This window comes from Panthera onca, chromosome D4 (genome assembly GCF_046562875.1).
Source record: "Panthera onca isolate mPanOnc1 chromosome D4, mPanOnc1 haplotype 2, whole genome shotgun sequence".
Classification (NCBI taxonomy): Eukaryota; Metazoa; Chordata; class Mammalia; order Carnivora; family Felidae; genus Panthera; species Panthera onca.
Window position 1 is genome coordinate 86694154 of NC_138351.1, and position 16915 is coordinate 86711068.

General features: G+C 50.3%; 1 protein-coding gene across 3 annotated transcripts in view; it reads left to right on the forward strand.

Moving 5' to 3' along the window:
• LRSAM1 (leucine rich repeat and sterile alpha motif containing 1) overlaps positions 1–16915 on the forward strand; it is a 39141-nt gene that overhangs the window by 8338 nt on the left and 13888 nt on the right. For all 3 annotated transcript variants that reach the window (XR_009602757.3, XM_060608595.3, XM_060608596.3), the window contains 8 exons: positions 274–395; positions 3374–3464; positions 6408–6538; positions 10224–10253; positions 10694–10816; positions 11108–11247; positions 12169–12213; positions 14154–14224. Coding sequence is in view for 2 of the 3 variants with exons in the window: in XM_060608595.3 (XP_060464578.1) it covers positions 274–395; positions 3374–3464; positions 6408–6538; positions 10224–10253; positions 10694–10816; positions 11108–11247; positions 12169–12213; positions 14154–14224 (753 nt within the window). In the remaining variant the exon portion in view is untranslated. The remainder of the gene's footprint in view (positions 1–273; positions 396–3373; positions 3465–6407; positions 6539–10223; positions 10254–10693; positions 10817–11107; positions 11248–12168; positions 12214–14153; positions 14225–16915) is intronic.

The following is a 16915-nucleotide window of genomic DNA, read 5'->3' on the forward strand; positions in this document are numbered from 1 at the left end:
TACAGATGAGAAAACTGGCCCAAGGAAGTACAGTCCATTTTCCAAAGGCGCTCAGCTAGTGAGTGGCGGAGTAAGAACTTGAACCCAGGTCACCGAAACTCGACCATGCTGCTCTTCCTCACAGAGCCTCAGGTCTCGGGACCCGGCACGTGCCCCAGGCTCAGAGTGAGGCACCCACTTCCCCTCAAGTCCTAGCAGGACTCGTGTCAGGCAGGAAGCTGGTGAAGGGGCTTTGGGGGCGGGGGTCGAGCTGTGCCGTTGGGGTCTCTGCAGATAACAAGCTGAGGGAGCTTCCCGACACCGTGGGGGAACTTCGAAGCCTACGTACCCTTGACATCAGTGAGAACGAGATTCAGAGGCTGCCACAGCTGCTGGCGCACGTTCGAACCCTGGAAGTAAGTGGGGAGCCGCTCTCGCCTGGGGTCCTCTCTGGCCCGCCCACCTTCCCCTTCCCAAGTTCCCGAATGCCTGCCCTGGTCAGGGTGTGCTGGGCTCACAGGGATCTCTGGGCACGTCTCTAGGAGCTCACAGAGAGACCGATGTCGAACAGTTGTCATTAGGTGACTTCTGCTGCCGTGACGGAGGCAGGGGAACACGCTCCTAGAGTGAAGACCCGAGGCTGAATCCTGCGGGAGGTGTGCTGTGAGCACTTTGTGGTGTTCGAGCCAGACCTTGTGAGAGGATTGGCTCTGGAGAAATAGACACGGAAAAGGGAGCACTCAGGTGCAGGGAACAGTACCAAGAATGCAGGAAGTGGAGAGCACAGGGCGTGCTGAGGGCAGAGGAGGGATCTGATGTGGTCGGAAGCTGCTGTGTCTGGAGGGTCCAGGTCTCGAAGAGCCCAGAATGCTGTGACGGGAGAGCGGCCTTGCCTGGAGGTGTAGAAAGTAGATTTCATCAGAGCAGGGGTCAGGGGGCAGAGGGCAAGCTCTTCCTAGGTCACCGTATTAGTTTGCTGGGGCGGTCGTAACAAAGTACCACAGTCTGGGTGTCTTGAACAAGACGTTTATTTTCTCACGGCTCTGGAGGCTGGAAGTCCAAGATCACTGTGTGGACAGGGGTGGTTGCTTCTGAGGCCTCTCTCCTTGGCTTGTAGACAGTCATCTTCTCCGTGTGTCCTCACATCACCTTCCCTATGTGGCTGTGTCCAAATTTCCTCTTTTTATGAGTACACCACTCATGTCAGATTAGGACCCAGCCTGGTGACTTCATGTTGAACTTGATTACTTCTTTAAAGACCTTCTATCCAAATGTACTGACATCCGAGGTACAGGGGGAGTAGGACTTCAACATACATGTTTTCAGGGGGCACACAATCCAGGCCCTAACAGACACTGACACAAGGCAGCTCCCGCAGGGAAGCTGGGCTCTTACAGTCGCAATGACCAGACAGCCTATGTTTATCTGGTGCTTACTAAAGCTGGGTGCTTAACCTGCATCAGTTCCCTGAATCCTCATGAAAATCCTGTGAGGCAAATACTACTGTGCCCTTTTGCCGATGAAAAAACTGAGGCATGGACAGTTTAAGGAGCTTGCCCAAGTCCACAGACCAAGTGATAGCAGAGACAGGATTGAGAGCCAGGCAGTCTGAATTGAGGGCCCGTGCTCTTCACCTCTGTGCAACTCAACCTTCTGGAACAGGGACTTATCCATCCATATGACACACAGTCTGGCCGACATCTCAGAATCCTCTGATGAGCCATCAGTGAATTACCTCTCAGATCAGACTGCTGAGCATCGGCCTCTGTATCAGAAGTGGGCAGGTGAACGTGTAGACAGCAAAGGGAGGTGGCTAACGCCAGAGGCTGGTCCCTCCTGCCGTGACAGCTTGCCTGAGAAGGGACAGGGTGGTCAGCTCCTCTCCCCGGGCCAGCTGGAGAGACAGGCCGAGACATGGTTATTCTCTGTGCTGTCCAATAGAACTTTCTGCAGTTCTGATGGAAATGTTCAATGACTGTGCGGCCTAAATCAGTAGCCACATGTGGCTTTCGAGCACTGGAAGTGTGGCTAGTATGACCAAGGAGGTATGTATTTACTTGTGCTGAGTTTTAATTAGTTTACATTTTAATAAACTAAGTCACACGTGGTTGGTGGCCACCGCATTGGAGCACACAGCTCACAGCGGCACAGATTCTGAAGCCGTTGTAGAGGGAGTGCAGGGAGTGAAGCGTTTCACATCCGGCCTTTACAGAAAGCTTTTGACCTTCTTGGTGGCACCTTGGGCAAACGCTTTTTCAGGATGAGACAGTAAGCAGCCCTTCTAGGTTAAGGCCAAGGTCTTTCTCACACGTTGTCTCATACTGCCCATCAGACGGCCTGTGGGCTGGGTGACATGCCTGTTTACCTCTGAGGGGGCCGTGCCTCAGAGACATCAATTGCCCTGTTCGAGGGTGCACATCCAGAACAGGACGAGCTGGAGTCTAACACCAGGGCTGAGCGGCTGAGCGCAGCTAATGGAAACACTGTAAACTGTGTGTCCCGTGTGGCTGGTGCAACCGAGGGACCGAGCTTTAAATTCTCTTTCATTTTACTCAGTTAAAAAGTAAGCTTATGTGGCCAGGCATGGCTCATGGCCACCAAACTGGGTGGCACGGCCCCAGCGTCCACCACACTTTACTGTCGGTGACCAGTATTACCCATGTGGGTTAGTTTTCTTTAGGCTTTGCCCCCCCAAACCGGCAGTCAGGTGCTCTGCTCCAGAGCAGGCTCCCCACTGCAGTGCGTGTTCCTGGGCGCAAGGGCTGTGCTGGCCAGGGCTGGGGCGACCGAGCTGCTTTTCCCATTCAGCAATGTCCTGTCTGGCCTGTCCTGTCTGGCCTGGCAGGCCTGTCTGTCCCAGGCACGGAGGGTACAGGCTCCTGACCCGGGCCTTAGGTAACTCATGCGTGCACTGGGCACTCCGCGCTTGGCCCACAGTTGGGATCCAGGAGGTCTCTGCAAGATCCAGGAGGCCTCCACGAAGAACTGAGAGCGTAGCAGGAGGAGGGCTTGGGTAAGCAAACAAACAAAATGGAAAACCTCACGGTTTTGAGTGTGATATATATTCCTCCAAATTGTTTTTGTAAATACACTAACGCGAGAGAATGTTTTTTTTTAACAAATACGGAATCTTATTTTCTGTGTATTCTATACAAATACAGTTTCTTTTTTGTCCACTTATATTTTTATACAAAAACATTAATCACGTGCTGACTGCACACCAGGCTCTGTTTTAGATGCTAGGGGCACAGCAGGAACAAGACAGGTGAGCCGCCCCTGCCGTGGGCAGAGGAGACCGTAAACACACACATTCATAACTAAATCAGGTGCTTTGTGGTCGTGTTGACCAGCAAAGTGGACAACACGTATAAAGAGGTTCCCCTTGTGTCTGCAGACTCTGAGCCTCGACGCCTCGTCCATGGTTTACCCCCCACAGGAGGTGTGCAGTGCTGGGACCCAGGCCATTCAGCAGTTCCTCTGCAAAGGTAAAACCAGGCAGGCAGCCTGCCTCCTTCACTCAGTGAGTAAGCATGGTCCCAGAAACTGCCCTGTGCCAGCCCGGGCTTGGGGGAATAGCAGAGACCCAGGAGGCCACCGTCTCTGCCTGCTTGGAGCTCTTCAGATCTGGCAGGAGAAACAGGCAGAACAGATGGTCACACTAGGAAATGTAATTACCGGTTAGGCTACATCCTCAGGGAAGGTCCTAGAAAGTGGCTCAGCTGAAACCTGAGGGTGATTAACACTTAGGAAGGAGAGAAGGCTGCTGCTGGCAGGAGGAGAGGCCCCTCGAAGGGCCTAGAGGCATGGGGGCAGTGGGAAGCATGCCGCAGGGGAAGCTGAGTGGCTGGGTGCTGACACAAAGAAAAATGGGGTAAAGCCGGAGAGGCCATCTGGGCCTCGTATCAAGTAGGAGAGGGCTTTGGTCAGTTTGCTTTTTACAAAGTTCACTCCAGCTGCAGGGAGGAGAAGGGAGTGGAGAAAGCAAGCGTGGAAGCCAGAGACAAGTTGGAGGGCATGGGGTCAACCAGGACAAAGGCCACAGTGGACTGGACTTGGAGGAGTGGCAGTGCAGTGAAAACCCAGGGCCACCGCTGATCCAGGTGCCCCGAGGGTGGGAGCGGTATATCCAGCCACCTCCTGCCCGGCTGATATTCTTAATTAGGGGCTCCTGTCACCTGGGGAACTTCTAGAACTTGGCTAAGACACATGCATGCAGTCAGCTGTGGGTGACGAAGGTGCCGTTGCAAAGCCACCAGAAAAGAAAGCAAAGGTTTTTTTCAGTTAATGACTCTGGATCAATTGGATATCCATGTGGGAAAAAAGAACCTTAATTTCTTCCTTCAATAGGAGACAGGCAGCACTGACCACGGAAGGCTGATAAATTAGATTTCAGTAACATCAAAAAGGCACCACTTACGGAAAGAAAGGGCAAGCCATAAAGTTGGAAAGCCACTTATAAACATTCATTAGGCTGTGCGTGAAGACTTTGCGCTCTTTTCTGCGTGTATGTGATATTTCAGTTAAAAAAAAAAAAAAGTTTCACACCACACAACAGCTACTCAGGCCCCACATCTACCAGATTAGTGTTTGAGGAACAGGTGATTCTCACGTGCACCCTGGCCAGTGGCTGAGCTACCCCATGTTCTTTTCTTTCTTTCTTCCTTCAAGTATAATTAACACAGCCTGAAGTTAGCTTCAGGTGTACGATCTGCTGGCCTAATTCTATACGGGACTCAGTGCTCATCCCGATAAGGGTGCTCTTAATCCCCTCCACCTGTTTCACCCATCTCCCAACCCAAACCCTTTATTTTCCTTAAAAAGATTTTTAAATTATGCCATTTGTAGGTGTACAGAAGGCAAGGAATAAAGCAGTGAGATACGTATACCCACCACACAGCTTAAGAAGTGACCTGTTTATTTAAACAGGGTAGTACATATACATTATTACGTAAAGTTTTTGGGTTTGCTCTTTTAAAAATATTTTTTAAAAACCCACAAAAGGTATCATGCTGTTGTGATTCTGCTCTTTTCACTCAAGAATCGGTCTTGGACCTTTTCCTGCCTCATGATGGATGGATCTGCCTTTTTTTTTTTTTTTTAAATGTTTATTTGTGAGAGAGAGAGTGCGCACGCACGGGAGGGGCAGAGACAGAGGGGGACAGAAGACCCGAAGCGGGCTCTGCACTGACAGCAGAAAGCCCAACACAGGGCTCAAACTCACAAACCATGAGATCATGACCTGAGCTGAAGTCAGATACCTAAACGACTGAGCCACCCAGGTGCCCCCCACCTTTTTTTTAAACGTTTATTTGATTTTTAAGAGCGAAAGAGCACAAGCAGGGGAGGGGCAGAGAGAGAATCCCAAGCAGGTTCCGTACCGATAGCATGAGCCTGACATCGGGACTCGAACTCACGAACCGAGAGATCATGACCTGAGGCGAAATCTGACGCTTAACCGACTGAGTCACCCAGGTGCCCCGGATCCGGCTTGTTTTAAAGAATGTATAGTATTTCACGTGGTGGAGCCCCACAGCTTATGTAGCCTTTCCCTGCTGGTGAGCATGAGGTGGTTTCCAGTCTCCCAGTGCCACGAACATTTTAACCCACCCCTCTGTGGCACCGTGGGAGTACTCCTCCAGGGCAGGCAGAGTGGGACTGGCAGGCAAAAGGGCAAGGGCTGTGTGCTCCGCCAGCTTACATTCCCGTGAGAAGACCCTTTTTCCTTCCCCCAAGTGACCCTCGGTGTCATTTCCACCAGCTTTGTCAGTTTGTTTATTCTGACAGATAAACAAGAAAGTCACGTTCTTGGTTATTTGAATATTGTTTCATGTATTTACTAGCCATTTTTAGTGTTTCTTTTCCCATTTATATTTGAAAAAGACAACCTTGACCATATTAAAATCTAAAAGTTCTTTACCCCCAAAGGATCCTGTCATTAAAAAGACAGGTTACCATCCGGAAGAAGATTGCTGCAATATATATTATAGGCCCAAGGTTATTAGCTACAATATGTAAAGAGCATAAATCGGTAAGAATGAGGCAAACAAAACAATAAGGCAAACAATCCACCCAAAAATGGGTGACGGGTATGAGCCCTGTCAAATTACACAGGAGAAAAATACGCAGGGCCACAGAAGGCAAGCGTCTTCCCGGGGTCTCACACACAGCCTTCTCCACTAATCTCACGCTTTCTCATCGCCCCATTCTCACGTGGATGGTAAAGAGGCAGCTGGCCAGTCTATTTATTCACTCAGCTGCCGCTTACCGGCAGTTGGGAAGGGCGAGCAAGATGGAGGGCCCAGTCCGGTCCGGGGCAGGGGAGCCATGGACCAGGCAGGCGGGACAGGATGCTGGGGAGGAAGGTGGGGGCTGACGGAGGGGACGACCCTGTCCCCTCCCTCCCGGTCAGCTTGTGCCGTCTCTTGCAGAGTCAGGGCTGGACTACTACCCTCCTTCTCAGTACTTGCTGCCAGTCCTGGAGCAAGATGGGGCTGACGCTTCCTGGGACAGCCCCGACGGCCCCACAGACAGATTCTCCAGGGAGGAGGCAGAATGGCAGGTAAGGTGTGCTTGCCTGCTGACGTGTGCTGTGGAGGGGAGGCCCTGGGCACTGGGGGGCTGTTCAGGGCTGCAGGCCCTGGATTCCTCCATCGAACTAGAATTCACCTCCACTCAGACCAGTGTGCTTAGATGCTTTCAGGAGGCCTTCTACGCCGCCTCACCCACCACCGCCCCAAACAGGTTCCTCTCTGTTTCCCGAACTCCCCGGGACCTCTGAACTTGCAGTTCACCCCGTCTGGAATTCTCTCCACTCACCTCTCGCTAACTCCATCTCATCCTTCAGTTCTGTCTAGACCCCACATCCTCTGAGAAGTCTCCCCCTCCCCCCACACCAGCCCAGGTCAGGTCTCCTGCCATGTGGTCTCGGTGCCCACACGTCTCCTTGGGAGCACCTCTACAGCTCTAAGTGAAGACTCATGTGGGAGATGGTTTAACGGCTGTCTCCCCTGCTGGATGAAGCTTTGTGAGAGTGGGGGGTCGTGTCTGGATTGTTCATTGTCTCTCGGTGCCCCTTGCTGTACGGGAAGCCTGTCCTGCTCTCCTGTCCTCCGTCTGAGGAGAAGCACGTGTGTCAGCACGGCAACAGGCTGGCCCTCTCTGGTTCCTGGGGGTGACCTACGTTGGGACCGGCGTGGAGGAGGAAGCTTGGCCAGGGTTTACCACTTCAGCCAGGCATCACCTGACACTGGAACCAGACAGAGACCGCCTCTGGCCCCGTCTGTGTTCCCACAGAGGGCTCAGAGCCCGGGGCGTCTGATGGCAGGCAGAGGGGGAACCAACTGCCTCAGGTTTGGCTTCTTATCTTCCAGTGACTTGTTATTAATCTCCAGTTCCCTGGTGACACCCTTCCCTGTCGTACAGAGGCCACCGTGAATGCCTCGTGCTTTTGTCTGTCTGCTGGCGGCTCAATGAGAATTAGAGAGGGGGAGATTTCTACCTAGGGAAGTGGTCAGTTTTTCTTCTCAAAATGTTTGCAGCAAACATTTTTGATGCAGGATTAGCAGACTGAATATGTTATAAAGAACTCTTCCAAAGCATTAAAGTGAAGCAGAAGACCATCCCAAGAGAAGAAAAGTGGGCCAGAGATATAGCAACAGGTACTGTACAGAATAAAACAGTACAGATGAGGGGCATCCAGCTGGCTCAGTCAGCAGAGCATGTGACCCTTGATCTCAAGGTCATGAGTTCAAGCCCCCCCAGAGTTGGGCACAGAGCTTACTTAAAAAGAAGAAAGACTGTGTAGATAGATGATCAGTAAATACGAAAAAATGCCCGACTTCCCTAGTAATCAGAGACCAGTAAATTAAAACAAAATACCATTTCACCCTCAGATTGGCACAGATGTCACTTTGATAATTTCCTGGCCACAGTGTAGGGAAACCATGGCCTCATAAATTGCTCTTGGGAATGGAAACTGGTATTCCCACTGTGGAAGATAACCTGATAATATAGGTCAAATAGCTCGTGATCCGGCAGTCCCACTCCTCAGTATGTATTCCCCAGAGAGACCCTTGTGTAAAGAGACATTTACAAGAATGTTCATTGCAGCCATATTTGCGGTAGTAAAATATTGGAAGCCCCCTAAATGTCTATCGGTGGGTAAAGGCTGAGCCACCTGTGTCCCATCCATACCATGAGCTAAATCTGTGCAGGCTCAGATCATAGGACACATGGGTAAGTGAAAAGGACAAGTTTTAGAACATGATGAATATAGACTTCCCTTTTCATGCTTAGGAGGTTCAAATACAGATCAGTAATAGCCATTAAAGGCGGGGTGCAATTTTATGACAGGGACATGAGGGAATTTTGGGGAGTGATGGGATTGTTCTAGATCTTGACTACAGTGATGGTTACATGACTGCATTGGTCAAGATGCCTAAAACTGCATACTAAAAAGAATGACCTTTATAGTATGTGAGTTATGCCTTCATCAAAACATGATTTATATATGAGCACACAGACAAATCTTCTATATTTTCCAAAGGCACAAATTCTGTGTAAGTAGATTCGTGGACTTGGGTCTGATAATGGTAGTTACATGGCAGGGGGCAGGAGGGAACCAGGATCAGGCTGGGGAATGGTCAGGGAATGCTTAAATGCTGTGTTTTAATTTTTTTATAAGGAAAATGTATTCCGATAATAGCTGTATAATTTTTTATAAAGTTTTTAATGTTTATTTTTGAGAGCAAGCGCTTTTATGCCCACCCACCAGTGAGCAGGGGAGGGGCAGAGAGAGGGGGAGACTGAGGATCCAAAGCAGGCTCTATGCTGACAGCAGAGAACCCGATGCGGGGCTCAAACTCCCAAACCGTGATATTTATACCTGAGCTGAAGTTGGAACACTTAACTGACTGAGCCACCCAGGTGCCTGCCCTGTGTGTATTTATTTTTGAGAGAGCGATTTGGATGCAGGGCTCGAACTCCTGAGCCACAAGATCATGACCTTGTGGCTTAACCAAAACCAAAGTCAGATGCTTAACCGACTGAGCCACCCAGATGCCCCAGATACTATCTGTATAATTAAAAATTAATTTAAAAATTTTTATTCCTACCTCAGCATGGGACAAATCTGATTTCCTTATAGTGTGTTGCTTTTATGGCTCTGATAGAGACTGATCCTGGCCTCCAAGCTGGATAACTAAGTACAAGGCCACTTAAAAAAATCTGTGTGTGTGTGTGTGTGTGTGTGTGTGTCTTGTTTCAGTACGAGAATAGTTCACGCTCTGTGTTAACAAGTCTGAACAATACAGATATACATAAACCACGTGAATGTCACCCCTTCTCCTGAGGTCATCATCACAAACTGACTTCCATCTCAAAACTCAGAGTTGAATTTTGTTGCCTCTCTGACCAGAACAGAGTCCTGCTGCACACAGTGAAACATGGCAGACTTCTTTCTGGGTAGCTCCCCACGTTCGCCCCCTTATTTGACAGCTGTGTGGTCCATTGCACGGATGTACCATGACTTACTGTTGGTAAGTCCAACCACCTGTTGGGCATCTGAGTTATTGCCAATGTTTCACTCTTTAGAACAGTTCCACAAGGGGGTGCCTGGGTGGCTCAGTTGGTTAAGTGTCCGGCTTCGGCCCAGGTCATGACGGTTCGTGTGTTTGAAACGCACATCAGGCTTGCTGCTATGAACGTGGAGCCTGCTTTGGATCCTCTGTACTCCTCTCTCTCTCTCTCTGCCCCTCCCGTGCCTGCTCAAGTACTCTTCTTTCTCTCTCTCTGTCTCTCTCTCTCAAAAATAAACATTACAATTGTTTTTCTAACATTTTAACAAAAAGTTCTACAGGAACTAGCACACGTACCTTTGTGCGTTTCCAAGTATTTTGGTGGGCTAGAGCTTTGGGGCACTGCGGGCGTGCTATATGGACAGGGAGCCACGTATCTCACTTCTTGGTCTCCCTTCTCAGTCCTGTACCCCCAGAACTGTCCTGAAGAGCTTCCCACAGTGTGCCGAACCAGGTGGTTCTCAGCCCTGGTGTCCACTAGAACCATCTGGGACCCTTATCAGACTACCCTACCCCCTCATCCCCACCTGCCCCACCATTCTGATGCAGCGTCTCGGGGGGCTCCCAGGAGTCTGAATGGGGTCTCGCTGCCTGGCAATTCTGGCCACATGCTGGGGAACCCCACTGCTGTCTACCTCCTTTTCACCACTGTCTTTTTTTTCTCCCCAGAATAGGTTCTCAGACTATGAGAAGAGGAAGGTAAGAAAATTTTCCTTTTCTCCTTGGTCACTTTTGTTTTTATCAAAGATCTCAATTATTAGAAAAGATTGGAGGGAGCAAGTTCTTCCTGCCTCTAAATTAGAGGGTAAACTAAAGTTCTCCTCTTATACACATGGCCTCGCCACATGCTTACGCAGCCTCAGTGGGTGACCAGGTATCTCGCCTTCACAGATGAGAAGCTTGAGGCTCAGAGACCCCCGACTCTAAACCACTAGTCTCTGCCAGGGACCAGCCTGTTTTATTACAGTTGGGCCCTGGGCAGGCAGGTGGGGGGGGGGGGGCCAGGAAGGGGAGTTATTACTCAGCTTTAAGACTTAACAGCCTGCACGATTCAGAGGGGAAGGGTAGATTCCCCCTGCTCCCATGTGCAAATGTCCACGGAGCCTAGCCAACCATCACCGGGATCTACATTCTTGCAGGAACAGAAGATGCTGGAGAAACTCGAGTTTGAACGGCGCCTGGAACTCGGGCAGCGAGAACATGCCCAGCTCCTTCAGCAGAGCAGCGATCAGAAGGACGAGATCCTTCAGACGGTCAAGGAGGTCCGTGAGCGGCCACGTGGGGTCAGGCTTGCCTGTGCCCTCCCTACCAGGGGGGGCCCTCTGCTGTGGGGAGGCGGTGGCGGTAAGCTCCCTCGCTGGATCTTCCCAGACCCGGGGGCCCTTACGGTTCACCTAGCCCAGCTTCCTTGTGTGTACGGACACCCCGAGGCCTAGCAAGGGGAAGACCTGGTCCAAGATCAAACAGGAAGGCCGGGCAGGGCAGGGCAGGGATGAGAAACCTGTGCAGGGATCCTTGGTGTTGGCTCAGGACGGCCACCTGTCCCGCTGCAGGAGCAGTCCCGGCTGGAGCAGGGCCTAAGTGAGCATCAGCGCTACCTGGATGCAGAGCGTCAGCGGCTGCAGGAGCAGCTGAAGCAAACGGAGCAGAACATCGCCAACCGGATCCAGAAACTCCTGCAGGAGAATCAGAGGTCAGGCCCCCAGTCCGCAAACCCAGAGGCCTTCCCCCCATGTGGTACCCTTTGAAGAGCCCAGGGTAGGGGTCCACTTCTCCCCTGTAGCCTTCACTCCTGCCCCAAGGTTTTCGTTGTTCGGGTCCAATCTTGGTGCTACAATTTGCACCAACCCAAAAAGAAAAGCTTCTAATCTGGGCATGACCTGGTCTGTGTTTTGTCGTGGGACCCATGCTCCCCAGGTTTCCCATCTATAAAATGAGTGGGTTTAATAGGAGAGTTGAGGTCACATCCTGCTCCAATATTTCGAGTTCCAAGTAACATGTTGCCTTGAGGTCAGCCATTCTACCCACAGTGAGATTTGCCTTAACAAATGCTCTCCAAGGTAGGGGCTGCTGGGAGCAGGTCTTGGTGGGGCTTGGGGGAGAGGGAGCCAGATAGAGCTGTCAAGAAGCCTGAGAGAGTCCAGTTGGGGTCCCTTGTGGAAAGCCTCCTGAAACAGGTGTGCCACATCCCCTGTTGCTCCCAGGCTTCCGTTTGCTTTTTCCTTACGGGGCCATCACACAGCAGTCACGTGGGGCCCGAGCGAGCCTGCCGCGTGCCGCACAGCATGCTCTCCTTTCTGGGGTGTCCCGGGAAGCTACCATTTGTTGGATGCTGCTCACGTGCCAAGCACTTTGTGTATGTTCTCTTAGTCACTCTTTACGAATACTCCATGAAGCCTTCTTATTATGATCCCCTTTTACAGATGAGGAACTGGGGCTTGGCGGGGCTGAGGAACTGGCCCAAGGGCACAGAGCCCCAAGTTCCGGGGCTGAGGGGCCTGGGCCAGTTACTAAGCCCGCTCTGCACAGCCAGTGCAGCGAAGGGGAGAACGGTTCTGTTGCAAACAGGCCTGCAGGTGGCTACTGCAGGGACCCTTTATGGTTGTCTCCCCAGGCAGAAGAAAAGTTCTGAGATCTTGAAGTCGCTGGAAAATGAAAGGTTAGTGTTTCACTCTAGCCCTTTCTTGGCATTGCCTTGTGGTGGAGGCAGTGGTCTGGGGAGATAACGTCTTGTGATTCTCAACGATTATGCCAGAAAGTTTTCCTAAAGCTGTAAGGAGATTCACCTCCTTAGGGAATATTGGGTTAAAAATAAATCACTGCCTGCAAGTTGAACACACATGTACGTTCCTGAGAAAAATTGAGACACAAAAATATGTGCAATGTCCAACTATATTGCTAGTGTAAAAAAAATTAGAGGGGCACCTGGGTGGCTCAGTTGGTTGAGCGTCCGACTTCAGCTCTGGTCGTGATCTCATGGTTTGTGAGACTGAGCCCGAGTTGGGCTCTGTGCTGACAGCTAAGAGCCTGGAGCCGGCTTCGGATTCTGTGTCTCCTCTCTCTGCCCCTCCCTTGCTCACGCTCTCTCTCAAAAATAAACAAACATTAAAAAATTTTAAATTAGAGAAAAATCTATTTCTTATTAAGAGAAACACAATCCATTATGGAGTAGAAAACCGGGAGCTGTAGTTAACTGAGGCGGAACAGTGTACAATTTCTTCATGACGTGGCACGTATCTGTGCTCAGAGAGCAAAAGGACCCACCCTGAGTGGTTTACCAGAAATTAGAGGTGGTAATCTTTGGGTTTTTTCCTTCGTGTTTTCCCCGTTCGTTGAGATGCACAGCTTCAGTAATTAGGAAAGATGGTAGCTGAGAGGAACGAGCCCCCCATTCTTCTTTCCCCATACTCTCTGTCTTGCCTTCTTGCCCCCCTCCCCGCCAGGATTAACTAGAATCCCCCCCGGTTCCCTGGAATCCCAAAATAGCAACGTGGACTTAGCTGCAGTCCTTGTGTCTGCCTTTTAGGCCCCTGGCTGCTTGGGAAGAATTCCCACAGGGAGTTCCCGTGGGGTTGCAGGGTAGCCCCTTCACCTGCCCACTGCAGCTTGACCCGGGTGGTCAAGGCCAAGCTGGGTTGTGGCCGATTGGTTTATTTGGCTCGTGCTTACCAAGTGCCCTCTCTGCGTTGGGCCCTCTGGGCTCTGCTGTGGGTCCAGCAGCACCAGATGTGGCCTTCCCTTGAGCAGCCTGTGGTCCTGGGCAAGAGGCCAAGGTGATTACATGCTTCTTCCAACAAAATGCGACCCAACAGAGACTTTAGAAGATGTTCCCTCCAGGCCACCATTCCTAGTTTACTCTGGGGGAACGATGTTCACACATGCAACGTGCATGTACGTCCATACTTTTTCATTTCTGTTTACTAGATCGTGGATGGATTTCAATGCCAAAAACCTTATTTGTAATAGCTGTAGAATATTCTGCAATATGACTAAATCCTGATTAGTCCTCTGTGGACATTTAAGTTTCCAGTTTTTCATAATTATAAGCAGTCTTAGAGTGAACATCTCCTAAATATCCCCCTATGCATTTATGTGAATATTTTTGTAGGAAATATTCAAAGGACTTCTTGGTAGGTCTTGCCAGATTACATTCCAGAAGATATTTTGCCAGTTTATACTCCTCTCAGCAGGACATGAATGTGTCCTTTTTACCACCTTCGCTGCTGCTGCTGCTGCTGCTGCTGGTGGGTGGTCCTCAGTTTTCCTAATCTCCCAATCTGGTAGGTGAAAAGATCTTTATCAGGTATCTCTTTTCATATGTTTATTGGTCCCCTGCTTTTAAGCATCTGTGAAGTGGCCACCTGTGTCCTTTGCCCACTTTTCTAAGGGAATGTTGAGCTTTTTATGCAAGATACTCTGTGTACAAGGCTGGAGGTAACTGGGTTCCCCTGGAAGTGCGAGATGCCAGCAGGAGCATGCCTAGGCTGGCACATCGAAGAGGACTTCCCGGAGAAGGTGGCGTTCATCTGCTGGGATTCCCTGTTGAAAATGTTACATCTGCTGAACAAAAATGGATGGAGTTTTTTTGTTTGTTTCTAGGATAAGGATGGAACAGTTGATGTCCATCACTCAGGAGGAGACCGAGAACCTGCGGAGGCGTGAGATTGCCTGTGAGTCTCGGGTGGGAGGTACGGGGTCCTGGGAGCAGGGCTTGTCTGACTAGGGGCAGAGGGTGGACTGCCTTCTCTCTGTACGTACGGCAGGCGCTGAGTGTGTGTCCTTGAGGGAGGCTGCAAAGTCCAGACCTGGAGCGTGGGCCCTGGTGTCAGGCCGACGCAGGAACAAGCCTGTGACCTCAGGGGCACTACTGGTCCCTAACTGTTCTGAGCCTCTGTGTTCTTCCCTTTAACTGGGGAGGATGACTGTTACTGCCCCCTAGTGTCCTTCTGAAGGTCACATGAGCTAATACCTGGCACTAAGTGAACATCCCACTGAGGCTGTAGGGTTTCTGTTGTCAAGAGCTGTGGTCGGCCCCACTTGGGCTCCTGGGAGCTGCCCGTCCTGCCATTCCCAGGAGGTGGTCCTGGGGCACCACACTGTCCATACTTAATGAGGGGGGGCTTCCGGTCTGATCCTGAGAGCTCAGAGGATCAAGCCACGTGCCAAGGAAGGCCAGGAGTCAGTTCCTCCTTTTTTAAAATGACTCTCTTTGGACGGCGCCATCCTCCCGAGCCTGGATGCTAGAGCGGAATGCTGCACACAGGCCCCGCGCCGGCCGCTGTCCACACACCACCTCCCCTCACTACCTCCTGCTGGGGTGTCCTTAGTGTCCCTGTTGTAAATTATCCACCACTTAGAAAAAAGAAAACTTGTGTTTGCGTCTCCAGAAGATATTTGTCAGTAAATAGATTGGGAATAGTATCGGTGTTGGGAACTTTTGTTTTCACCTTTCAAACTTCCCTCCCTGTTGCTTAGCTTCTTATAAATGAGCATTTTTGTTGTTAAGTGTTTATTTTTAAGAAAAAGAACATGGGGGGGGGGGGGGGCGGGGCAGAGAGACACACCCAGAATCGGAAGCAGGCTCCAGGCTCCGAGCTGTCAGCACAGAGCCCAATGGGGCTCGAACTCACAAACCCTGAGATCATGACTTGAACCAAAGTCAGACGCTCAACCGACTGAGCCACCCAGGCACCCTAAGCATGTAGTTTTTTTAAGTTTATTTATTTAGAGAGCATACACACAGGGGAGGGACAGAGAGAGAGAGAGAGAGAGAGAGAGAGAATCCCAAGCAGGCTCCATACACACTGTCAGTGCAGAGCCCAACACAGGGCTCTGCCCCACAAACTGACATCATGACTTGAGCTGAAATCAAGAGTTGGACGCTTAACCACTGAGCTACCCAGGCGCCCTGAAAATGAGCATGTGTTTTTCTAATGAAAGAATTTCGGTAAAAATAACAAAAAGGCAAGAAAAGGTAATAACCAGAGTCGTTGAGGACATATGTAGTATCAGGCTGCCCTGTGCACTGCCAAAGGGGATGTGAATCAGCAGCATGTTTCTGGAAGACAGAAAGGGACATTCCTATTTATTCACGGCCTTAAAACTGTACTCTTAAAAATTATTTTTAGGAAATAATCAGACTGCACAAGGATGTTTGAGCAAGGACGTTTATCATTTAATAATTGCAAAAAGAGTCCAAATGCCCCCAGATAGATCACCTAACTAAACTTTTGTGATCCAGGCACCGCCGTCCCCTGCAGCCGAAACCTCCTGCTGCCTCGTGGACATGGGGAGGTGGTGACAGACCATGAGAAGTGGTTGTGTTTAGGGTTGTGACATTTGAAAATTTTTTATTGTAGTAAAATATGTAACATAATGTCTGCCGTTTTAACCACTTTTAATTGTCGAAGTCTGTGGCACGAAGTACATTCATGTTGTTACGCAGCCATCTCCAGAACCTTCCCAAACTGGAATTCTGTCCCTGTTAAACACTCCTCTCCATCCCCCTCCCCCAGCTCCTGTACAACGCCCCATTCCACTTTGTCTGAATTTGATGACTCTAGATACCCCCACATAAGTGGAGTCCTCCAGCATTTGTCGTTTTGTGACTGCCTTCTTTCACTCAGCATAACGTCCTCGAGGTTCATCCATGCTGTAGCAGGTATCAATTTCCCTCCTTTTTAAGGCTGCGAACAATATTCCATTATGTGGGGGCACCTGGGTGGCTCAGTCGGTTGAACATCTGACTTTATTTAAGTGTTTGTTTTTGAGAGACAGCCCAAGTCAGGGAGAGGTGGGGGAGGGACAGAGAAAGCGGGAAACAGAGGATCTGAAGTAAACTCTGGACTGACAGCAGAGAGCCTGACACAGGGCTCAACCGTGAGATCATGACCTGAACCAAAGTTAGACTCTTAACCATCTGAGCCACCCAGGAGCCCCTGAGCATCTGACTCTTAATTTCGGCTCAGGTCATGATCTCCTGTTTCATGGGTTCGAACCCCACGTTGGGCTCTATGCTGACAGCACATAGCCTGCTTAGGCCGGACTCCCTCGCCCCCTCCCTCGCCCCCTCCCTCGCCCCCTCCCCCGCATGCGTGCTCTCTCAAAGTTAAAAAATATCCCACTGTGTGTATATACCACATTTTGTTTATCAGTGGACACTTGGCTTTCTTCCACCTTTTGGCCATTGTGAATAACAGTGCTATGAACATGAGTGTACGAATGTTCAGTTCTCTGCTTTCAATTCTTTCATCTTAATTTTTTAAAAATCCATAAATATGCATTAAAAATTGGAAGGGTATGTATCAAAATTAATATCTTTGGGTGACAGATGATAGAAGATCTTGTGTGTGTGCTGTTCA